This window comes from Haplochromis burtoni, unplaced genomic scaffold (assembly GCF_018398535.1).
Source record: "Haplochromis burtoni strain Fernald_Lab_line unplaced genomic scaffold, NCSU_Asbu1 Contig_1, whole genome shotgun sequence".
In the NCBI taxonomy this organism is placed as follows: Eukaryota; Metazoa; Chordata; class Actinopteri; order Cichliformes; family Cichlidae; genus Haplochromis; species Haplochromis burtoni.
Window position 1 is genome coordinate 3,297,893 of NW_024582362.1, and position 26,237 is coordinate 3,324,129.

At 41.0% G+C, this 26,237-nt stretch overlaps 1 protein-coding gene across 3 annotated transcripts in view; it reads left to right on the top strand.

Moving 5' to 3' along the window:
* cunh8orf34 (chromosome unknown C8orf34 homolog) overlaps positions 1-26,237 on the top strand; it is a 74,048-nt gene that overhangs the window by 22,820 nt on the left and 24,991 nt on the right. For all 3 annotated transcript variants that reach the window (XM_014336429.2, XM_042224917.1, XM_005912179.3), the window contains 4 exons: positions 301-467; positions 17,225-17,360; positions 22,388-22,473; positions 22,572-22,645. In XM_014336429.2, coding sequence (XP_014191915.2) covers positions 301-467; positions 17,225-17,360; positions 22,388-22,473; positions 22,572-22,645 — 463 coding nt within the window. The remainder of the gene's footprint in view (positions 1-300; positions 468-17,224; positions 17,361-22,387; positions 22,474-22,571; positions 22,646-26,237) is intronic.

Sequence of the window (26,237 nt, forward strand, 5' to 3'; positions counted from 1 at the left end):
CGAGTCTGCTTAGATACAACTCTAACAGATTAGGATGAGAGTATGTAATTACTGTCGGAACACTGTTATTATAAAACACGTTATTTTTCTCCATGTGTTTCCCAGAAACTCAAAGCATATTATTGCAGAAGATAATAGCTTCAGATTCATGACCTATTCAACTTTAAAATGCTTTACAGAAGTGAGCGACAATGTAATTACTTGCTAATAAGTATTTAATTGTGATTCAGTTTGTATGAGGGTTGAAAAGTATTACTTTATGCTATTTTTCTTGCTAAGACTTTTTTATTTCACTTTTAGCCTGAAGATGGAAGCGAAGAGCAAAGGGCTAAAGGAGCAGCAGCATCATCATAAGAAGCTTCTGGCTGCCATGCTGTCCCAGGACTCCTTTGATTCAGTCCACAGCCCCACCCCCTCTGTTGTGGAAGAGGAGATCGAGGACGAGGATGATGCCATGGAGCTTCTGGGTAATCTCACAGCCCGATACGACTTACATACAAAGTCACAAGTTACAAATCTGTGAAAAATTTGTTGTGTAATAGAGCAGAGTGAACGGTTTTCCGAGGCAGATGCAGTCCATTAGTTTTTCCAGTGTAAAACTACCATTGATCCTACTGCTGATTATGAGTCTGCATGTATGAGTGTTTTTATGTGATGCATTTGGCAAACCTCTGAACTGCAATTTCAGATAACACTAAAATGAAGTCTGCAGATGAAACTACACATTTTTCACTATATATTTTTTTAGGCTATGTGGAAACAAAAAATATGCATATTGTGTATTTTTGCACAACTGGAAGAAACACCTCGTAGCACAACTAAAAAAATACTTTACTTTGAAGGCTTATGGCATGTTCAGTTGATGTTGTGCCTCCTGCTTTTTTTTAGGTGGGAAAAAAGGGAAATTGGTTCTTTTACAGCACTACTATTACTGCAGCTGCTTTCTTTGGCCACCTGCATACAGTCAAATTCACTGTGTTCTGACACATTTTCTATGAGTTGTAGGGAAAAAATGTTGCTAAAAGTGGGAAAGTGCTTAATGGCAAACATGGATGGATTATCATGGCCATGAGCCCTGTACACAAATTTCCCACAAGCCACCTACCTACTCATGCAAAGAGCATGCACTACATCTGCCCTTCCTAAGCACACACAGTTTGGATGCACAATATCAAGGCGTGTGTGTTACTTGGAATTTGTATTTGGTGAATTAAAAATAATAAATGCCTCAACATCCATAATGTGAATGACCTGTTTCACCACATCCCAAAGGTGCTCCATTGGACTGAGATCTGGTGACTGTGGAGGCCTTTTGATTACACTGAATTCAATGAGAATCTAAGTTGAGCCATTAAAAAAAGAGTTGGACATGGTCTGTAACAATACTCAGGTGGGCTTTGGCATTTAAACGATGCTCAGCTGGTACTAAGGAGCCCAAATTGTGCTAAGAAAATATCCTCCATATCATTAAACCACAAGCAGCAGCCTGAAGTTCATCTAAGGCAGGATGGATCCATGCTTTCATCATCCTTTACAGCAGATTCTGACCTCTAAATGTTGCAGCAGAAATTGACTCTCATCAACCAGGCAATGGTTTTCTAATCTTCTATTTCCAGTTTAGCGAGTTTGTGTGGACTGTAACCTCATTTTGACCGAAGTGGCACCTAGTGTGGTCTCGGCTTTGTTGTAGCCTGTCTGGTTCATGGTTTCATGTGTTGTGCGTTCAGAGATGCTCTTCCACATGCCTTGGTTGTAAACCAAGTTATGGTTATTTGAGTTACTCTTGATTTCCAGTCAGCTCAAAGCAGTCTTGCTATTCCCTTCTTACATCGTGCATCAACAAGACCCAGAGAACTGCTGTTCACTGGATAATTTCTCTTTTCTCTTATGGTTGCAGAGATTCTGTTGCCCTAAAGTTAACTAAAGATATAAAAATGTACATTTTCTTCAACGTGTAACAGGGTTGACTTGAACTGATGGAAAGCATTGTATATACGCACACCTGCAGAGGCATGCGTTGTGTATGCAGTGGAATTTGGTTTGATTTACACTAAAGAGCACTTTAGTAGATGTTAAAAGAATCTGCTCTTCCTGTTTGCACTGGAATGCCAGATGTTTTCAGCTAGCGAGTCTTGTTGTTCTCTCTGACAAGCGTAGAATCGCAAAGTGGCTCATTTGATTTACTTCGCCTGTGTCAGGAGTGCATGTGTGTGTTTACGTTCCTCCACGCCAGTTCTGCCACCATGACTTGAGATGGATGAGTGTCAGTGGAAAGAACACCTGATGTAAAGTTTAATTCAGTGGAGGCTCTGAGAGCTTGTCATTCTGTACGTGCAGATGCAGGATGTAATGCCTCTTTCTAAACTGAATGTGTTGTCTGAATATTTTTTGTGATGAAGCATTCCCTCTGCTACCGTCTGTCACTTGTTCCTCGCAGTTTGTCTGTGTGTTGTAGTAATGTTTATCTGCGTGGTGATTCTCTTGAGTAAAGTACCTTATGGTCACACTTGTAGATTTAAAGCATCACGTACACCGTTTATGTCATTCAAATCTGAATCGCGACAGTTCTGTGTTACAGCTAATACTACAAAAAAGTTTCATAGCTAACAAATGATTGTCAAGCAGTACTTCTTTGAGGAACGGCAACCTGCAGTGCAGTCTTTTTATTTCCTTGTGACAAACATGGTTTCTAGTAATAGTGCTTCAGTCTCTCTTCGGTCTCCTTAGAGCTGTTGCTCTGTGGTGACACACACATCTACGCAAGTCTGTGCTCTCCACTCTCCTGTCACAGCAGTGAGACACTTCTGCTTGTTAGCAGGATCCGTTCACCAGGGTCATTCAGAGGGTCGCATTTCTTTTTCACTGTGTGTCAGCGATTCCCGCGTGGTTACACAGACTGAAGCTGCGACATTTTAGGTGTTCGGTTTCAAAGCTGGGCATTTTATCAAATTAATTGCTCTTTTAATGTAATTTTTCGTCACGGCAACCGTGACGCTGTCGCCTCACTGCAGGAGGGTCCTGAGCTTGAATTGGCTTTTGTGAGTCTGCTAATATATAAGAGAAATCTTTAGAAAATATTATTTAAACACAAAGTTTTTCTTTTCTTTTGTGTTGCAAAAAATTTCCAATCAGCTGAACAGCGTTGTCAGTATAGTTTTAATACCGTTTGCTTTTAATGATTATTAGATATTTAGAATCAAAATACTTGTCATTTATGGTATCTTTCCTTCACTCAAAAACACTTTCTTTGCCCTCATAACATGACATGACATAATATTTGTTTTACTAAAATGCAACAGAAAAATATAAATATTTGTCTGGTCCAGTAATTAATCAAGAAAAATATGCTTGATATAAACTGAACGATACCAACCAAGTAAATTTCTCATAGATATTACAGTATAATTATGTAACAAAATTAGATGGAAACTGTATATGTTTTAGGCATACTTGTTCCTTTTGTGTCTTTCTGAGTGTTTTCAGGCAAGAGCTCCTATATTAAATGAGGCAGGACTCTGCATGCTCAGGTAGAAGCTTCAAAGGTGCGTAACAAAAGCACAAAATTTAAGGTGCTTAATTTTGAATTAAGCACCTTAATTTTGTGCCCAAATGTGACGGACTGGTTCTGATATAACACTTTTTTGCCCTATTTGAGCATTCAAGGTAATTTCTGCCACAGTGGTCATTTACCCATTCACATATATATGTTTTCTTTATTCTATGCGTACGTGTTTTTAACCTAACATCCACAAATTTACAGTCTAATACAGGGGTGGCCAACTCCAGGCCTCGAGAGCAGGTGTCCTGCAGGTTTTAGATAACACCCTGGCTCGACAGACCTGAATCAAATGATTAGTTCATTACCAGCCTCTGGAGAACTTCAAGAAATGTTGAGGAGGTAATTTAGCCATTTAAATCAGCTCTGATGGATCAAGGACACATCTAAAACGTACAGGACACCGGCTCTCGAGGCCTGGAGTTGGCCACCCCTGGTCTAATAGATACATTAGGGGCAACTCAGGGTTCAGTATCTTGCTTAATCATACTCTACAGGAGTTTGGAATCAGACCACCGACCTCCCGAGTTGCAGACAACCCATTCTTCCTCGTGAGCTACATCTGGAGCACAGTGGAAAGTGAAAAGAAAATCTGAAAGAAAAACGCCCTCACATGGTAGCTGATCCTTCATCTGGTGTATGACAGTCTTGTGCTAGAGAAAATGGGTCTTCTTGCAAAGTAATTATGAATGCAGTTTGGTTTGGGAACACCATTTTTAGAAGGCAGAGTTCAACAGACATGACCCAGGAGAGTAGTAATAAATATAACCAGAAAGCAGGATGCTGATGGTCTGTGATGACCCCTCACAGGCTCTGTGGCTTGACACTTTGGTCTATGGCAGTAATTCAAAGAAACGAATGCATTTCTGATCCTCTGTCGAAGCCTGGTCACGTAGCTCTCCAGAGACCGCCGCCTCTGAGTTGACTGCCTCACTACTGTAAAGTTGATTAAAGGTGATGCTAACACGTATCATGTGGTGCCTTGGTGGACTTTGTGAAACGAAGGACCCTCGTGAGGATTTTTTGGGCCTCAACTAGAAAGAAGGTCTTGGCAAAAACTCTGTAGCTATGACCAAACGCATGCCAAGATGACTGATGATCTTTGGCAGGGCTGGTGAGCTTGTGATAGTATATTGATCCCTAAAGGAGATATTCATCTTTTTTCCCTGCTGCTGTCCACAAGGGTAAAACATGTGGTCATCTGTTCAGAGCTGCTCCACAAGCCGATAGGGATTTGGAAACATGTTCAAGGACTTCACAGCTGAGAGGTGCTTGCTGTCAGATAAGTTGAATCGCTGGAATTAAGTGCTCTCTCAAATTTGATGACACAGCAAAAGCTGCTGTAACTTAACCTTGTACAGTAATGGGTTATTACATAAAATACCTTTGTTTTTGTTCATTTTTCTAAACATGCAACATTATCTTCTCATTTCTCTTGATTCTGCTTCACCAAACAATAAGCTGTTGACTGGTAATATGCTAAACATGGTGCGCAGTGTTAAAGGCCTCTCACATGCAGCAATGCAACTGCTTCAGGAATAGAAATTGTTGGGTGCTATGTGTTTAAGCATTAGGTCAGTCTGACCTCTAGTGGCTAAATGCTTGAATTACAGTTGCTGTGTCTAAAGTTTATTAAGAGCATTGTCCCAGATGAGTGCATTGATGAGTGCAAATGATTTGAATTTAGGTAACCTGACAGAAAATTGTCTATAGACTTTAATAACTTTTTTAACCTTTTTTGCACATTACCTTTATTTACCATGTGACGCTAATACATCCTATGTTAGGTCCACATGCACATCGGAGCCTCACCATGTTGTCAGGCAGATCGGCCATTGTTATCTCGCCTGGTAACTTGCAGTTTCTGCAGTTTCTGCATACAAATGAAAGCAAATGTATAGATGAGAAATAAACACTTGTGATGTTGCTGGGAGCGATCGTGTTTAGTGTGTGCCAAAGTTTCTGGGGAATGAAGAGAGGGAGGTTCGGGGAACAATGTAAATGTAAAACATACTGCAGATTTTCCACTGGGAGGCAGGAAAGGAGCACTGCTTTGTCCTACTGTGGAACAAGTACAACTTCTGCAAGAGTGTGATAAAAATGGACTTAGAGGATACAACAGTTAGTTGCAGTTGCAACTTCTCTGCATTTTTATAGTAGGAAAGAGGTTTTTGCAAACTGGATGTTTTTCTTTTCTTTTTTCTTTTTTTCCTCTAGTACCTGGATAAGGAGCTTATGAGAAAATAATAGGATCGCCTTGGAATGGCTTACAGTACTGCTAGCCAAGGTTTTCCCGATGTAATGCAATTATAAAAAACCAAATACGCGTGACTCGAGTTTGATTTGTTTTGTTCACATTGTTCCAAAAGGAGAAAATAAAATCAGCTTAGAGGTTGCAGTCTTGTTGATTCTCTGGTAGTTCTCAGGGATGACACTGTGTTTTCCCAGTTGTTTTCATTAGTTCTGCGCTTAATATTCACCACAGTCCAAACCATATTTAAAATGAATATGACTCACATGTTATTGTGTAACCATGGAAAATGTCAAAATTCTAGCTTTTGCTAGGCAGTGGAACCGCAGCAATATAGTGAACCCAAGCAAGAAACAAGCTGAGTTCAGTGTGTGGGGAGAAACACCCTGTTTTTTGGCCTTGCAGTGTTATTTTATGGTAAGTTAATGAGACGCGTTAGCCAGTTCCCCGCTGTAAGGTTACTGTTGTTGTCATCCGTGGTGGAAGTATTCCATTTCAGGGGGCAAGCTGATTGAATTCTCAAATTCCATTTTTATTAATATGTGCAGAGAATATGTTTGATTTACATGAACTCAGGCGATGAAAAACAAACTTTATTGTAGAAAAAAAGGGAAAAAAACATTTTCAATAGGACGTATTGTGCATTTAACTCTGCAGCAACATAAAGTCTAAAATACTTTATACTTAAAAGACTGTAAGGCTGTTTGGGCCAGAATGCATTTCACACACATACACGCTTCCATTGTTGCAGAGGGTAACTGAGCCTCTAGTGTAAAAAAAAATACTAATATATGACATATCATCAGACCACCCCTTCACGAGCCAGCAGACCCTTTCAGTATGTGAACCCGCTCTGGCGTGAATCCTGAAACGGGAGAGGAGAAGAGTAGCTTTACCTGCGCTCGCCGAGTTACAGCGACACTGAAGATTTGACGCTGACAAGATGAGCGCATGATAAAGCTCTGTCTGATCTTTGATACACATAGACTTAAGCGCAGACTGGTGGATGAGATACAATAGCTGTGTGTGGCTCTTTTGTTGGTGTTACAGCTTCCTTTCATGAAGTGCTGCCTGCAGTACAATAGCTCAGTGTTTTGTAGAAAATAAAATAGGTGTGGAAAAGTGAGCAATGTTTTTCATTATCTCGACTTTCTTCCTGAAATTTAAGGGCTGATAGCAGTTAGTTGAAACATGCACAGATTCAACAAGGTGCTGGAAATATTTTGGTTCATATTGACATGATAGCATCACAGTTGTTGCCGATTTGTTGGCTACACATACAGGATGTGACTTTCCCATTCCACTACATCCCAGAGGTGACTGGATCTGACAGGATCTGGTGACCATGGAGGCGATTTGAGTACAGTGAACTCGTTGTCCTGTTTCTTTGAAGCACTTTGACATGATTTGAACTTTGTGACATGGTGTCTTATCCTGCTGAAATAAGCAGTTAGTCTGTGGTGTTTAACTGATGCACAGTCACTAATGAGTCAAATGTGTGCTACAATATCCCCAGCATCATTACACCACCACCACTAGCTTGAACCATCGACCGGCGGGATGGATCCATGCTTTCATGTTGTTTACACCAAATTCTGAATTTTGCAGCAGAACTCTCACTAAGCTAGACGACATCTTTCCACTCTTCTATTCTCCAATTTTGGTGAGCCTTGTCAGTCGTAGGAGTTGCACCCGGTGTGGGCCTCTGGCTTCAACGTTTGACGTTTTGTCCTTTAAGAGATGCTCTTCTGCGTACATTGGTTTAATAAGTGACTTGAAGCAGCATTCTGAGTCACTTAAATCACCTTTAGCCCTCATTCTGATCTTCAGTTTAAACTTCAGCAGGTTGCCTTGACCCCGTCTACATGCCTAAATGTATTGAGTATATATTGATTACATTTTTGTGTCAAAAAAGAAGGTGAACAGGGGTACATAATAAAATGGCCAGTGAATGAATGCTAGCATGGCCAGAGCAACAGTTTTTTTTGTATGTTTTATCCTGGAAAAAACAAACCAGTTTTTATTTTATTTATTTTATTCTGGTAGTCTAAATTTGTACATTGTACATTGTATGTATGCAAAATTAACATTGGTGTGCATTAAAAAAAAAAAGTATTTTCTTTGTATAAGTACACTACTTTTAGTTACTTTCTATGATTTTTAAAGATCACCGTTAATATCATCCTACCCATGTTAATACAAGTTGCTGTACTAGAAGGACTGCTGTGTTGACTGAGGTCAGTTAAGATTTCCAGTTTCCTGATACCATCAGGAAAGACCTCCTGCAACGCACACCACATGCAGACACACTTTAATCACCGCCATTTGTTATGTTGATTGAAAATTTCAGGACCCCAAGAGGCAAGACGCACACACTGAAGTTGGCAATGATTAAAAGTAGCTTGTTGTGAATAGTCAGGTAATTGGAGTGGATGGATCTTTGAAGATGGAGCGTGCAGCCCTGAGGGGAAAACTGAGTTGTCAGGTGGGCAGACAGAGGACTGATGGCAGACGGAGAGCGAGCTGAGGCTGAATTCTCTTGTAGAAAACGACTTGTGAACTGGAACAGATATACAAGATGGGGATGAACTTATAAAAACAGTCATACACAATCACTGGCGAATAGTCCGGGACGAAGGTGTCGTGCATAAAACTCACAAACTGAAGGACAACAAGAGAGACTGTAAATAAACAGGAGACATAAAAAGTAAGAGAACAAAGAGGAAACAGAGAAAGAGGAGGAGGTACAGCCGGTTCATGATACCATTGCTTCCCTCATCTTTGCCCAAACAACTAAAGACACAACAGTTGCCCTGGACACGGTGTAAACCAACAAAAACAAAGCTGTATCATCGCGGTGCTTCGAGAGGAGGAGGTAAATGAGATCATATATGTCAGTAGCATAAGCTGCTTAAACAGTAAATCTTTCGCTTGGACGCTTGAAAGGACTGTGCTCACCTCTGAAGGTTTTGCTGGCCTGATGGCGAAAAGAATGTCCCCATTAAAAGCGTAACTGCGCCCAATTTGATGCCTGTAAAAGTCTCCACAGTGCAGATGGATACGTTAATCGAGGGGCAAATTGCTGCGGTATTATGGTGGTATTACTGGAAGCAATTACCAATAGGCAAGTAGACTGTTGCGATTATGCCATAAATCTAGAGGTAGTCATTACGCAGAGCATAGCCTAATAACAGCCAGCGTACGTACCTCCTGTGTGCATAAGCGCCTTAGATGAGCAGATTATTCGAATGGAAACAAGCTGAACTGATACAGTGAAGCTGTATTGTGACTACTGTTGCTAGACGGGGCCAAAAGATGATAGATAGGTGCGCAAGTATGTAATCTGTAGAAAGCGTTGTTATCTAGACTGGCAGATAAAGCAGTTGTGTGAATAGATCCATTGTGTTAGTAGAGGCAACCGGCTAAACACGCCAGCGTTTTCTGGCTCATGCTGAGAAGAAGTTTACCTGATAGAGTTATAGACTTGATGACACTGTGCAGTAATTATTAGAGTGTTAATATTTTAATGACTGAATACAACTGTGTCTGTGCATTTCTTGGTGAAGTTATTTAAAACTATGTTGCTGTATCTATGGAGTTATCAAAAACAAGCAGTGATCTCCAAAAGGAGCTTCCAGCTCAAATGAATGTATTGCCTGTATGGTGCTACCTACCACATTATTCCATCACTCATCTTTGATATTTTATTAGCTGTTTCTCAGTAATTTCTCCTATTTGCTTCTTGCCTAGGCACACTTCTCTCTGAGTGATTAACGTCATTGTTTTGAGCTGTAGATGGCAACCTTGCTCTTGGCAGACAGATGTTTCCATGTATTTTTATTATGTAGTACATGTGAAATGCTTTCTTGACGATCAAGTCCTGTTAATTTTGAAATATGTGTAATAAAACACCAATAAAGAGTCTTTATCCCAGTATAATGACTGGGATCGTAATCCATCAATACATCAAGCTTGGCCGTGTCTACGCTGACGTCCTAATCTCGGCGATATTTGCGGTTAGAAAGCGAGTTAAAAGGAGGTTTGCACCAGGTCTGTGATGAGACTTTCCACAGGCCTCACTGAGCTGTGATGTTACCCCGCTCATGTGTGTCCCCCATCTGATTCTGATCAGGGTTTTTACTGCTGCGCTCTGAGCTGCGAGGGCTTGGAGCCTAACAGGCGTATTTTTAGGCCAGGAGAGGAGGGGGTCGTGGGGGAGAGGGTGCTATTGAAAGCTGAGACATAATTATAAAATGTAAGATGGAATATTGTTTTTATTACAAAGCCAAACAAATGTGTCTTTGTCGCGAATCACATCAAAGATGTCTGTGTGACGACTAACCACTGAGTGGAGGCATGGTGCTTGAGGTTTAATGAAACACAAATGCTGGCTCTGTGTGTGTGTGTGTGTGTGTGTGTGTGTGTGTGTGTGTGTGACTTTGTGTGTGTGTGAGGCCAGCAAAAGTGTGGGGTCTGCAAGTGTCACTGTATGTGTTGCCGTGCGCCTTTTTTATCTGTAAGTCTGAGTATGTTGCTCACACATGTGCGTCCCCGTCTGTGAGTAAGCGCAGCTTTTCGACTGCGCACCGTAAGGAGCGAGGCATGTGTCACATAGAGACTATTAATTAGAGCCCAGTGTTTTGTGGTTACCTGTCACCACTGCTCATGAAAGAATGGAAAATTCAATTATTTCACATCGATGAGACCCAATAATTCACAGCACTTGATGAAACGCCATGGATTCTATGTGGGAGATGGAGCGTGTGTGTGCCTTCCCTCCATGTGTGAGGTTGAGCTGATTCCACCCATTACATCTGTCAGCGCATCATCTGAGAAGGTGTATATTATGTTATTTGTGAAGCTAGTGTGCTAATTATGACTTCAGCTCTTTTTTTAGCCTAGGAAGAGTAGGAAAGAGACAGCCAGTCCGTCGCTATCCAAACAACATGAAATTACATGGAAACTTAGAGCTAGACAAGTTCTCTTTATCTGCGTGCTTTGCTCGTCTCCTTTCCTTCCCTACTGTAGCGCAAGTGAGTGATTGCGGCACGGAATTCCTGAGCGCTTGGGCCTTTTGTTGGGATTGCATCGCTTGAATAGTTTCTGTTCCTCTCCCACCATACTCCACCCCAGTGTAGATCCATTTTATTTATCTGCCGTGTCATCGTCAGACGAGGGGGGGGGCACGCATGGCTGCCCTGGTGCCTGGGGAGTGAAAATGTGACAGGGCTGACAAACAGGCGAGTGTGGACAGACGTTTGTTGTGTCTAGACTGAGGCCCATGAGGCTGTCCTGGTCTTTGGGTAAACTAGTCTCACAGGAGGCGCATTGTAAACTTATCATAGTGTTATTGTGCGGGATACATGCTGGGCTCTGCTGTGAACGTGGGGAGTACCCATGTCTTTTACACTACACAAGAAAATAACATTTACACGCACATAATGTACTATTCTTTTGATCTTCAGCTTGAAGTTGGATATTAACTTAAGAAAAGTTAAAGAAGTATAGCTTGTGTGATGTGTAATAATCATAGACTGTATGTCAAAGATGGACACAACCACTATGATGTCACCAGTTGAGTAATTTGTTACACTAATTGTTACGTTGAACTGAAACACATTGACACATAATTACCAGTTAGCAATATAAATTTACAGGTCCAGACACTAATAGAAATCCCTAATTGTAATGAAGACACAGATGGGATGTTTTAGTTTTTATGTATGAACACAAAACTGACAACACAAAGCAAATCCTTGGCTAGCTTCTTGTTAGACTGCTGTTTGTGCAGACAGACAGTTTTGTTAGCAGTATAATGCAGTTGTTTCACCATCATTATCTTGTCCTTCTGTGCAATAAAAATAAAAGTAAAAAATAAATAAAAAGAAAAGTTTAAAATGCTAAGTTATCAGCTAACGCTAGCAAGCTAGGTTATCAAGCAGCATCCATAGACTGAAGGGGTGTGGTGCACAGACATGGAAACAGGATAATTAGCGCTAATTAACAGTCTAATGAAGTACTATAATTCCAACATGTTGGGCATGCTGTAATGCACAGCAAGCATATTATTTTTCAGATAATTGCATTAAAAATGCTCCAGAAGGTGCCAACAAAACAAACACAGCTGCGAGTCCTCTGTTCAGTGACTCTAATTAGCGGAGGTGAAGCCTAGCAAAGGGTTACTGGTGCTTTTCTGCTTGGAGTTTGCGTGTTCGTTGTGTGCCTGTGAGGGCTTCTACCACATACTCCAGCTTCCTCCCAGAGTCCTAAGACATGTATGGTGTTAGTTTAAATGGTTCTATATTGGTCGTGCAGTAGATAAGATAAGATAAGATAGAACTTTATTAATCCCTCGGGTGGGTTCCTCTGGGAAATTCGATTTCCAAAAAAAGCACAGCAACGACCGAAGTTACAGTTACAGAATTGTTAATATATATATACACACACACACACACACACACACACACACACACACACACACACACACACACATATATAAATACAGAGACAAATATAAATAAAATATACGAAGGGGATAAATAGAATAAATAGGAATAAAAAATAAAAATACAAGTGAATTGCACATTTCAAGTATTGAGTCTATTGCACTGTTGACTATTTACAAAAGTATTGCACAAGTATTGTACAGTGAGGTGAAGAGGCACTACAGCTTAGTTGTTCCCCCCTCCTTTGTCCTCCTGTTTCCCCTCCCTCTCCCCTCCAGAGAGGAGTTAAACAGTCTGATGGCGTGTGGGACAAAGGAGTTTTTAAGTCTGTTAGTTCTTGTCTTGGGGAGAAGCAACCTGTCACTGAACAGACTCTTCTGGTTGTTAATGGCCGTGTGCAGAGGATGCCTGGCATTGTCCATAATGTCCATCAGTTTCTTTAGTGTCCTTTTCTCTGCCACTGTCACCAGAGTGTCCAGCTTCATGCCGACCACAGATGTGAGTGTGAGAGCGAATACAATAGACTGGCAGCCTGTCCAGAGTGTACCCCTCCTCTCATCCTAAGACAGCTGGGAAAGGATCCAGCTTCTTTGCATAATTGCTTTAGAAGATAGATGGATGGATGCGTCTTTTAAAAAGTCACCCATTGTATGAGTGTCGTATTGTAAACAATTAAATAATTTATAGACGCTAAAGTAAATTTTCTATTCTGGCTGTAAAAATGTTACAGCCTCATGTGGCCATTAGAGGAACTGCAGTTTTTGGCACTTTTGTTGGTTTGATGATAATTCATTCAGTGTCACTTGAATTTCTGTGTTAACAGTATAGGTGGCATATGTAACACTTTTTTTTATTTGTGTGTAGAACAGCTGTTACCGTTAAATACAACTTTAAATGTTTTCATATATATTGTTTCCAGACGTGCTATTTTTTTTTTGTCCCAACACAAAAAGTCCTTTTGCAAATTAAATATTAATTGGTGTCATACTCTATGAGTTTGCGTGCGGGATGACAAAAATCAAATTTTCCTGACTAATAAACAGTTTCTGCTGTCATCTTCAGACCTCAAGCCCAGCTTATAAAAGGACTCATATATAATGTTAACACCCAAACCTTATCCCACGGGATACAAATTCATCATTTTAGCACTCCATGCACAGGCCTTCCTCAGAGATAGGATGGTGTCAACACAGAAATCTGTCACTTCTCTCCACGAAAAGTTGGATTCAGCGTGAGGGCCGACATGGATGCAGTTCAGACTGCTGTTGCACAGATGAAGGGAAACACCCTCCTTCAAAGCCTGTTCCTGGCAAGACAAAACTTTAAGTCACGAAAGAACTGTTTGTTTTCTAAAAGCCATCTTTGTCATTTATGCAGTTTATTTCTGAGAGCTAATAAGGACACCAAAATGCGCACCCATAGAACAGCTACAGTCGGGGCAGCTAGCGGCAGGTCTTCACGCTGATTCAGTTTTGTAGTAGGTCAGCAATTTTTGCTGCTTCACTTTCATGCACGCACATGCTCATAAACGCAATTAAAAAAAAACTCTTTACTTTCCATTTGCAGTTCTTGATATTGTCTGCATATGCTAGTTTCCTGTGCTTTTGGCAGGTCAGGTCAAGTTCAGGTTTGGTGACTCATTTCAGAATGTTTGAGCTTCTCTTGCATTTCATTTAGCCGCAGTTTAATCAGTTTTTTTTGTGTGTAAGATGCAGACAAAAATTTCGTTTATCTCAGTAACCACTAAGTGCCTGAGATAAACTCCTCTTTCTTCAGGCAGAGGTCTCTCTTCCTCACTGTGTCATGTTATCTTGACCAGAAGGAAACAAGTTGAAAAGACAAAATGGGAGTTGAAGTGACAAGCAGCTGTGCATACCGAAGTCATGTTCATTTTTCAGGGTCAGAACTGGTCCCTGTTATTCTTTTAGTGTTTCATGAAAGCTGCAGTCTCACAAGTGAATATTTCCAAGTGTCAGCTAATGATTTGTACCACAGGCTGTGACCCAAAGAAAATCCGGCATGCCATGTTAGTCAGTTGCCGAAAGAACGGATGGAAGTGTGAATGGATGAAGAGAAAATAGGAAAAGAGTGAAGACCCAAAACGGAGCAGTTCCCACGACCAGAAAATTGCTCAAATTGCTGGTGGCTCTCTTTGTCCCCACCCCTCCAATGCATTCCATGATGAATGGGACATTTAATATTGCGCTGCTTAAGGGTATCGCTGGAGTGTATCCTATCTGTCCTTCACTAAACACTAAAACAGCCCTTTTTCTCTGGCAGTGTGGAATTGAGCAACATATTATCAAATGTAGAAGAAAACCAAAAAACTTTGCAAAAGATTTTAACATAATTTTAGACAAGGGTTTTACTGACAAGGTAACTTTAAAATTGCTTTGTTTCTTTGATGCTGGGACATATTTTCAACACATTCTGTGCCACGACCAACACATAAGTTCTGCTTCTTAAGAGAATGTGGTTGTGTATTTTACATATTTCTGAAACCATGAAAACATTTACTTTTTATGACGGCAAACAAGTGGGAATAAACAAACCAATAAAAGAGAAGAGAGCTCATAAAGGCTACTGGTTATACAGTTAGACAGTCAAAGCTGGCATGTGCAGAGGAGGGATAGTGGACGAAGTGGACAAAGGATGCTAAATGTGGAGCTGCCAGACAGGAGAAGAGGAAAATCTCAAAGGAAACTCATGGATGTAATGAAGGAGGAGATGCAGAGGGATAGGGTGAGGTGGAGGCAGTTGATCTGTGTGATTTCAGTAGCGTTTCTGTGGATATAAATATGTATTTTTGTGTGCTAAAGAAATGCTTTGTTTTAACCAGCTCTTAACAGGACTAACTATGGCCACTGAGGCTGTAACAATGTAGTGCTGTGGCACGCTAATACATGCATTGTTGGCTAATATCAGAGTGCAATTCAAAACAACAAAACAGGTTTAAAAATTGAAATGAATATTCACAGTATCACCTTTTCCCTTTTAGTCACTCGCAGACAAATGCAGGAATACAAATGGCTTAACATGCCAGAATTCAATCCCTCTTTATTTTAGTGTTATTTAGCCAGTATTTCAATATTTAATTTGAAATGGTGTCAAAATTCAACAGTTTAAAAAGATCTGCAAAATACGTGCAAATGACTCTACTCTGAATACATTTTACAGCATTTGGACTAACTGTAAGTAACTAAAATGATACAGTGAATGACAGTCAGGTTAAGTTTGATCTTTTCTCCCAGGAGTATGACTATTCCTCTTTAATGGGCCCCTTAGTACTACTGCTCCATCACTTGAAAGGCCAACAAACTGTGCATGTAATATTTCTTGAGGGGCATCCTTCATAACAAGGCTTTCTGACTACAGGATGTCACAGACAGCAACCCCAGTGCATAACTACAATTAAAGTTGGAAAAAAAAAAGCTGCAGAATTGCAGATCAGGCATGTAGTTGACAGTGGGAATGTTTCTAGGAATTGTTTTGTGAAAGGTGATGCTCTGAATACTTTTCATTCCTTTTTAAAATGTAGCTAGCGGTAGTTGTTTGTGACTTATAACACAAAAAATCTATTAACTGCCATCTGTCCTGACTTTCTTTTACGTAGCAGGTCAGGATAGGTGGATAACAAATACGACCGAAGGAAGACTTTTAGCCGTCTTGTTGCAATGATTTCACACAAAGGGGAGAAGAGACAGATGAGATTTTCTGGCTTTGTGTCACGCTGATGGATGGAGCGAGAGAGTTCTCATGAGCAAGTGTCATCCAATCTAATCCAGGTGATTAGTCATGCATTCTCCTCTTTCAAGGTGTGAGGCCCATTATTTCTCCCCCCCTAAACCAGGGGCCAGGTAATGTAATCGCAAAATGAAAAGTATCACTGTTGGTTTCAAGTAACTAGACACACAGATACGCAGACAGTCAGGCACGTACTGTGCTACGTGTATACGAGCAGAAACAATGGCAGCGAGAAGCTCGAGTACACTGTCTGGCCTGAAGGTGACCTCCGCCCCCTCACCCCAATTGGCAAAGCTCAGATATTCATCTGGTCTGAGAAAAATAGGAGAAATATTGTTATGGTGACTGTTCAAAATGTTGATTTAAACATTTAAAAAACTTGAACAGCACATTTCAGAGAGGAAGACGCCAAAACACCCGCACGCTATTCGTTCTCACGGAAAGGACCGTGACACGGAAAATACTGCAGTATGTTTTATCTCTTGGGGATGCACTCAAAACCAAAATGGACTGGCTGATTCAGACTCTTCCCTTTGATACTAGAATTGTATTAATGGACAGTTTAAAGTCTGTAACTATTCAACATCACCACTGTTTTTTTTTCATAAATCATGTTACTGGTGTGATTTATTCCTCTGTGGTGTTTGTCCTCTGTCTATTAAAGACATTTGTAGTGTGCTCTGTGTCTTATATACTTCTTTAGAGACAGAGGGGAGAGAGTCTATGTGTGTGTGTGCTCTGCAACTGTTTGCTCTTCAGGACACAGTAAGAGATCAGACAAAACCCAGTTTTCCACCTCTCCGTCACCCTTTCCTTCCATCTTACCACTCGTTTTTTCTCCATATTGTTCTTTGTCCAGTTCACCTTGTTAACCTTCCTGTTTCTGTGCAGGAATAATGCGGTCCTGTCATCACCTTGTTAAAATCATTCCTCATAACAAAGTGTTATTCATGTGAACTTTATGATTCTGCACTTTTTTGTGGATCCATGCCTATGGAGTGTGTGTGAAGCAGCACAGCAGCAGGGCTAAGCCGAGTGTCTATTTACTGTGATGTGCTTGCTTGCTCGTTTGGCTCTTAGCAGACTGTCATCACAGGGGATCGTCAGTGGAGGGAGATACCAAAGTATGATTAATAACTGTCCTTTCTGTCTCTTGTTTTCACTCCATTTTCTTTGCTTTCCTTTCCCTGTCGCTGTCTCTCTGTGTTACTCCCTCTCTGCTCCCAGAGGACCTGGATGACCTGCGGATGGAGGGTGTGACAGGGCTGGTTCTATCCGGCAGTAAGTTCAGCCAAGGACGCAGCTCCTATCAGCCTGAACCACAGGCCAAAGTTACACTCAACATCTGCTCTAGGTGTGCCAGGTAAATGTTTCTACCTTCTCTTTTCTGGCACAGTGGACGGAGAATATACGCACAGTTCTGCCCCAAAGTTTGAAACGTCCGTGTTTTTACCTCTATAAAACATTAGTACTAATATGTGTGTATATATGTCTGTATGTACTCTGTCTTCTCAACAAACCTTTCACAAACATCTTCACACATGCAGTGGTTAATAACATGAATATGTTTTTAAAAGCATTTAATCGTCTTCATCGTTCTCCGTTTGCATTTGTTTCGCATGTCAGCATGGAGCTAGTCAAGTGTCTGGATCGTTTGTAGATTCCATTACAGTCTCAAAATGCCGCTCCATAAAACTTTTTTTTCTGGTAGCAGGGATGAACGGTGTTCCCTGTGGGAGCTGTCAGACAAGTAAAGATTTTAAGCTACGATGTGTACTACTCTATTACAAGACCAAATCAAACTGGTTCTCCTTAGAACTGAAAGAAAAAGCGAGGCTCAAGGGCACAACTGAGCAAAAGAACAACACAATCATTATAATACATCAGAATAGTTAGTTTGAAAAACAGACATTTCATTTTTTTCTGCTTGCAACTTCATTTAATAGAACCAAATAAGCCAGACTGTAGGGGTTGGTGAAAGGAGTAGTATACACCTCTGCATGAAGTCATGTGTTTTTGGAAATTTTCTTCTTTTCTTAGAAAAAGAATAGGCTGATGAATTTTACAATGATAGATTATTTATGACTAATGATAAATGATAGGATTGATACTTTGTTTCTATCCTCTAAGTTCAGTACATAGCCTGCTGAATGTGTAAAATAATTGCCTTGGATGAAAGAAATATACCTCAAACATGAACTATGGAAAAAAACTTCATCTCATAAATCATGACACACTGCTCTCCCGTACATAAGGTGCGGCATTGGTATTGGTACGACATGGTCCTGGGTCTGTGTTTGTGTTGCTGGTTAATTAATATTCTTTGATTTAGTGTTATTCATGGTTCAGTTTCCTTGCTTTTCCATTTGTATTTCTAGTTCTCTTAGTTATTTTCTGCTTTGGTTATATTTATACATTCTAGTTTTTAGGGTTTTGTTACTGTGTCTCACACCTGAACATCCTTGTCTTTATGTTTCTCCTGTGTCTGTTTTGTGTGCTCTGTTTCTGTCTCCCCAGTCAGTCATGTTCCCATGTCTGTCTTCCCTGGTTCCACTGTCTAGTCCGTGTCTTAGTGTATGTTTCATGTTTCTTGTTTTATTTTGATAGTCCCTTGTCCAGGGTTCAGCGTGTTCAGTTTTGCGTGTCTTTGCGTCTGATTAGTTCCAGCTGTGTTTCCTTCCTGTTTCCCACCGTCTCGTTATCCACTGTGTATTTAGTCCTCTGTCTTCCTCTGCCTGTTGTTGAATTGTTTGTTCAGCCACCCTGCTCATCTTCCCCCATGTTTACAAGTCTCAGGTTTTTCATGTCTCAGGTTTCCGGTCTTCACGTGCCATGTACTTAGTGTTTAGTTGTTTTCCCAGTTTAGGTGTTTGTTGGTTTAGTCTTTGTCTCCCTTTTGCTTTTTGTTTGCCTTTCATAGAGCCGTAAATAAAGGCTCGCTTTTAGTTCCTGTCCATCTCCAGAGTCTGCCTTTGGATCCACTCTCTCTCCACTCCTCGTCTGTCTCTAGTGTTATTTACAACATTTTTTGAGTTTTGTAATAATATAAAACAGCTTTCCTTAAGAAAGTATAACCAGTTGAGAAGACTTGTTCTTTCTAGTAGTTAGGTAAATAGATTAATGCTGTTGCGATAACTGCTTATCTTAGCTTAAAGACTGGAGGCAGTAAATAGGTGACAAATAGCTGTTTTTCCAGGATTATGTTAAATTATTGCCCAAATCCAGGAAATTGCTCAGCTCTTAACCCCACGCAAAGTCACAGTTACTGTTTTTTCCACTAGATAATCTCCTCATCAAAGTCTCAGCAAGAACTGAAACAAATTCATCTCCCGACTGAAATGCTAAACAATTTCTGTAAATTTTCCTCTACAGTTCATTTGTCAAAACTATACCGTAGCGCCTGCTGCATCCATTTTTTTCTTTCAAACATCCAACACTTCTTTCTTATCCTTTTCTTACCCTCCATTTCCTGTCTCTGCATTTGTATCAGAGGTAGCAGAGAATAATATCATATCTGAAGTCCATTCCAGTGTTGCTTGTTTTCACAAATCAGCTCTAGCGAGGATAATTGTCTCCATTATCACCCTCTCTCTTGTTATCACAGTTTTTCTCCTCAGACACATTTCCTGTTTCCCTCAGATTCACATCGTCAGTCTGGTGCTCAGATTTCTGAGTTTTGGGTGTGATACCGTAGGCAGGTGTGGGCAAAACTCTTCCTTGATGCCAGTCAATGATAAACGGTATCTTCTTGATGAGACGCCAGGCACAAATCTGCCTGCACAGCCTCCACTGGTTGGGGTCTGGAATTTGTTTGTTTCAAACTCTTCTTTCATTCATGCAGCTTATCAGTTTCGTTCCACACGCAGGCTGCGGGTTGTTGTCAAAGGTTTGTGCAGGAGGATGAAGGCTATCGCTGGATTTTTGTTGGCAGTTTATCGACTTGATGTTTTTAAGCTAGTTGTTTATACCTTTTGTCCCATGGTGGAATTAGTGGCAAAGCAAAGCAGCATCTGTATCTGGAGTCATTTTTGGCTCTCTTGAAGGGTTTTTTTTTTTGTTACTGAAATGTCAAACATCTGTTCCCTTTCTCTGTCTTCCTTTATCCTTTCGGCTGAGGCCAAATTCTTGTTTTGTCCTCTTTAACCTGACCACCGAATCTTTCCCAAGTTTTATTGGCAAAGGAGCTGTGGTCTTTCAAAGTCATTTTTGGGTAGTCTAAGGGCCATAAACAGATCAGTAAGCTGGAAAAGTGCTGCACGCATGGCTTGCCCTTTGTGCTGTTTTGAGAAGACAGATTTCTCAAATTAGGGTTGTGCAGAAGTTCATACGTGCACAGACTCAGGTATTCATGGATGCACACATAAGGCAGCCTGGACACAGGTTTCAAACTGTCTACTTTTACCTTGATGAGATTCGCTGAAGCTTTAAAATTGTTCTTCAGAAAACTAACACGTGTGGTAATGCATCTGTCCTTCAGCATCAGTGAGACTTATTGAGAGATGTGACCTTGCAGTACTGCTCATGTTAGTTCATTTTAATATTGACATGACTGAGGGGAATCTTTGCAATATTTTATAACTCACACAAAGATACCAGAGGCTTGCTTGGCTCAGCAGGGAACTGTGAACACTGGCCCAAGCTGGATAAGCATTCCTCACATACCCGTCATCCCTCAGTCAGACACATTCGAATCCAGCTTCCCTTGTGTTTTTTTTACAGGTCAGTGAGGTCTATCAGTCTGCGCAAATGAGACCGAACCACTTGGCTCTACCATGCACTACCCCAAACCAGGAAATAGTGACACCTAATTTCACACCCACAGTGTGAAGGCGATAACTCCGTTCCCATTTGGGCACCATAATAAGAACAAAATGTCAACTTTGCATTGCAGGATCGCTTTTCTCTTTGAACTCACTGACCCCGTATTGAAACCGATCCCTGACTTCTAAGACACCTTCCCTTGCCAACGTCCTTTTCCGTCCCTTCTGTCCAGACACTGGCCACACCACCAAATGCTCCAGTCAGCCAGTGTGCCTCTTAACCAGCAGTGGCAGGTCTGAAAACATTCAGCTTCCAGTGGCTCTCTGCTGGTTGGTTGAAGTGCAAAATGCTGTGTGGCCTGTGTGTTGTGGCCACGTTTCTGCCTTTTGGGCTATAACTGTGGTCACACCAACATTTCATGCACCTCCCTTATTGGCCTGATCAGTTCATTTAAAGAGCATGTACTCCCGCCACAAAATCTCCTGTGTGCAAACGCATCCCAGATCTTAGGCCTGCTCTGAAGTAGCTGGCAGTGCGGTTTTAAGGAAATGGATAGATTTCCACAAACTTCTTTTGGACTTGTCGTTCTCATTAAATTAATTGCTTTCATATCAGGAATGCACTAGGGGAATTGTAGTCAAGACTTGCGGCTATGAGTAGCTTTTGTTCAGAGAATGGGAAGGCCTTTTGATAGTCATCTTGGGTACTTTTAATGGTCTTATAAAGACCATTAAAGAGGGGGGAGACAAGGAGAGGGATGTCTAAAGAAGGAAAGAAATAGAATACACTTTAAGAAGTTGCGCTGTGCCTTTAGTCTCGATGTAGAGGTAGAAACAAGGAGGCCCTGCAGCTGGGAATGCAGCTGTGCCATAAAGGCATAGGGATTGCTTTCCTTTCTCTTCAGCTAATGGTTGCTCTCATGACATGGAAACAGCATGAGGTATAAAGAATTTGATGCCAACGTGGTGCGTGCACAAATTTGACATATGATGTGATTTATAGTTACAGCTATAGTGAGTGTATAGAGCATTTTAGAAGAGCATAAATGCATTTAAATAGCATTTTTCTCTTCTTGCTGAAAGGTGAAACGAGAAAAGGCTGTTTGTCTTTCATTTGCAGTTTACTTCACTATCTCTGGGCAGCCCAAATCTTTTGCTACCTTAAGACAGCCAAATCTGTCAGACCCACTTCCCTTTCAGTCCACGGTGTTATCTTTAAAAAAAAGCAATAGGGGCTTGGAACACATTCTGATAAAAAACAGTAACTGAATGATGTCAGGGAAAAATAGTAGCTGCGTGCGGGTTTTTATTTTCTCTTCTTCATCTTCAGTTTTATGTTTTTATAAGCATAGGGATAGTGGAGGTGCTGCTGCCTGTGTACACATCGTCTATTCGTGCATTACTGTCGTTTCTTCATTATTATTCATATTTAATTTCAGCAAAAACAAAAAAGTTTGTGACTTGAAACCGACCTCCGTGCCGATCCAGATTTCGCCGAACGTTTCGCTAAACATTTCCTCATTGTATCATCACCTCAGACTGATTGAGGCTGGCTTGTTTTTTTGTTATCTGACTTTCAATGTCCAAACATGCGCTGCAGTGCAAGTTTATGTTGTGTGTTGTTTTCCAGGTTGCAGGGAGACACACTATCAGACAGCAGATCAGAAGAGGAGCATAGGCCACACATATCTGAACAAGCTGTACCTGATATATCTTGTAAGTTGCAGTTCATACTTAATATATAAAATCTTTATGCCGTTTCATTCTGCTTTATCCTTCCTTTTTCCCTCGTTTGTGCGTATCGTCTGGAGCAGCTCCTTTGCCCGGGTTGGACACGGTGGCGGGACGACTCCAGGAATGCGACACCTTATCTCAGATGTCAGGCTCTGTAAGTGTCCTCCCTACATCCATCACCAAACAATTAAGATCGCTTTACAACCATCAATTACCTCGTCGCTCTCTCCTCCTCGACTGCTATTGTCTCAAAACCACCTCGAGCCCCTCGTTAACAGAACAAGGCCCGAGTTAAAGTGATCCATCTTCATGTGGGGATTTCAGCTTACACAACAGCTGATAGCGCTAAACAGCCCCAATTAAAACTCTCCCTGCATCACTTTGCTTGCCTTTCACAGCTCTTGTGTGCAGTTTGAAAGGCATACACGAAAAGAATATCGAGCGACGTAACAGCCGCAGGAGATTTAGATGGGTTTGATAATGGATCTAAATATTTCTGGGTTACAGTAGGTACACAAAGGTTTGTTGAATAGCAAAGTGGCGTGATAAACCTCAGACGCTTCAGGGAAGAAATCTATAGTGGCCTTACGTGGCGCACACCAGACTCAGTCAAAGGCACATGCTGTTAATAAAGCGTTCAGCTAAGACGCCGGTACCTTTGTATAATTACCTCTCTGAAAAGCCAATACCTTTTTTTAAAAAATATAATTGCCCAATCTAAGTGTTAGACAAGGCTTTTTACTGCTTTTTTTTAAGAACGAAAGGAGCCAGTGCAGTGCTCCGTGTGTGGAGCAGATGCAGAGAGGCTCCAGACTAACTGGGAGCAGACCTTTAGAAACTGAAGGACTAAAGTAGTCGGAGCTCTGACGGATTTAGCCAAATACAATAGCCTCCATCCTGAAACTGTAGACATTTGGACCTTAACATGCCAGTCACACTAATTCCCAGCATTTTACAAGTGTTTTCTTTGACACAACGCACAGAAGGATTTAGAACCGAAAAGCTGAGGCTTGACCGCAACCAGCACAGAGTAACAGAGTTTTAATAAATCTGGAAGAGTTAAGTCGATCAATTTAGCCTGTGCCTTTTATTTCTCCTTTCCAATGACCTTCACATCCACATTTAACCACTAGTTTGTAGCTGTGCGCAACAAGGGATTAGACACTCCATCCTGCCGCCACACCGCAATCTTCACAGGTTAAGCCTTGTCTGGCAACTTAGAGAACAGTGCGCTAATAGGTCCCATATGGACTCTGCAAGTGCAAATATCTCCTGTAACCTATAGTGCTGCAAGTAACCGTGCTTGTTTTGTGCTTAATTGCTTATATTTGGCCCTCTTCGAAAGGCAAATGCAATTTGTAATAGCTTGTAAGTTCAGCTAGTCGTCCAGGGGCTTGTGGAGTAAAATGACTAAGCAGTGTGGAAATTTTTTTTTTTTCTTTTATGGTTTATTCGGCGGGAGGTGGGGGGTAGGAGTACAAATAACTCGAATAAAGTAATGAATGAAAGTGTAATGAAATCTTATGTCTTTGCACAGAGTAAAGACATAAGATTTCATTACACTGGTAGAAAAGTGTCTTGGTGCTTCCTCTCTTGTCGCAGTGGTCATTGCATTTTTCTTTACTTTTTTTTTGCGACTTTTAAAAGTTTGAAGTCATATTTTATTATTAGCATTTACAACTGTCCATAAATAAAGTAGAGCCCTGTATTGTAGACAAGCCCTGGTTTGGGCAGTAAATGCCCTGGAGATGTTGGAAAGTAAACACTCTTAACGGTTATCATTATTAGTCTCTTACCTCTGCCAGCTCCCTTTAGGTGATAATTGCCCCATAAAGACAAATTCTTTCCTAAAGCAATAGCCAGGTGTAAATTCCCCCCAAAATTCTCCCACTTTCCTTTGTAATTGTTAAGTGATATGTGTTAATCAGATTTGCTCTGAGTGGTATGGGTGTTACCATCGTAAAATATGCCAAGGGAAACTGCTCACTTGTATGCTGGAAATAAGATAATTAGTGTGATGCAGTGCTGTGTGTGTGAGAGATGCGAAGCAGAACCGTTATGAGGGTTTATTTCTGTTTCCGAAGGAATCTTGGCTGTATGGCTTTTTATATTTGGCAACAGTCTGCTCCCCACACCTCCACAGACACGCATGTATGGTTGTCATCTGAGCAAATCGCACAGCGTAGCCACACGACGCAAGTGCTGGTGTAATCTGCCAAAAGCTTTGTTTTGTATTTACAGGATTTTTTGTTTTTCTTTATTTGCCTGTGCACTAAAATGATTTTCGCTTACAATGATGGAGAGATTTCTGTTAGGGAATTTCTTGTAATAGATCCATCTATCTATTTTTCCTCCATTTTTCCAGTTTAGAGTCATGGGAGATGCTGAAACCTCGCCCAGCATCATAGGACAAGAAGCAGTGTACATCCTGGAGAGTCTGTTGCAGGCTAATACGTTGAAGCACTTTCACATCTTTAACATTTTCTTTTTTAAAGTTTTGGGAAATGAACTCCAAGATGTCACACATACAAAAACTAATCTTTTGTGTTATGGCACACTGATTCTAAGGCTTCAGCTAAATTTTGAAGTACTGTGCAGTAAAAATATATTTTTTCCCGCAGACTCTTGTAAAGACTCATCTCATTTGCACTTCTATTGACACTCGTTGTTTTTCTCTGATTTAAGAACAGGCAGTGTGTCATAAAGTCGGTCTTTGGAGCACTTGAGTAAAAGCCTAACTGTGTTATTGTCAATATCCTGTCTGCTTTTGGCTGTGGTTGGATGAGTGAGCCTCTGAGCTCTGTATGCAAGTCCATAAAATCCAGGAATTCATTAAAAGTGTGAGTGCTAACTCTCACATCCCATATTCTCCCACAGCCATGCAACTTAGATGGGGCTGCAAAAGCAAAGTGAGTTATTTAGAAAACCTGTAATAAATTCATTTTCTTAGTGTTAAGCTTAGCTGATTAATCCATGTAAAGATATGACAGAATATGTGACCCTCTTTTTGTTTCTTTCCACTTCAGATAATTCCCCAGAATACACAAGACTTTTCAGCTGTACAGCACTGACGCATCACTACACCTGATTCTATAAAAAACACAGGACTGGCTGGGTACTCGTCAGTATTTAATGCACTGGCTTACCAGAGCTTCAACCCTGAGGCCCGATGACATAAAGGGTTCATGAGGCTCGAGATGAAAATTCACAGAGAGAAAAATGTCATGCTTCACTTTATGCTGAGTTTCTTTTGGCATGTGATACCCGTTTTAAGTCTGTATGTCAGCTCTCACTATGCCCAGATTAATCTCACACCAAATAAGGGTCCGCAGAGTGTCTTTCATGCAGCAGGTCTACTTTACACCACCTGGCACACAGTTTTTTGTGCGAGCGCACTGCAGAGAGAGCTCAGGCCAAGCTCCTCATTGTTGGCTTCTGGCAGGAGCTCGATCGTTGATGGTTATAACCAAGGAAGCTTTTTCAAAATTAAAAACGAGTATGAAGGAAACGAGGTACAGACAAGGCTAAAGTCGGTGGTTATCTCCTGCTGCTGCTGAAGTAGCAAAGGATGTGACTGATCCAAAACTTCATGTTAGCAAAGAAAAGGGTGAAAAGAAGAGGGCTGTTTTGTAGGTTGCTGCTTTATTGCGTTATGAGCTTGTAACAGCTTTTTGGCCTTTAATCACAAGACTAAACCTGACACCCTCGGTGATCCCGGCCTGTGTGTGGCAGGAATTTTAAAGATG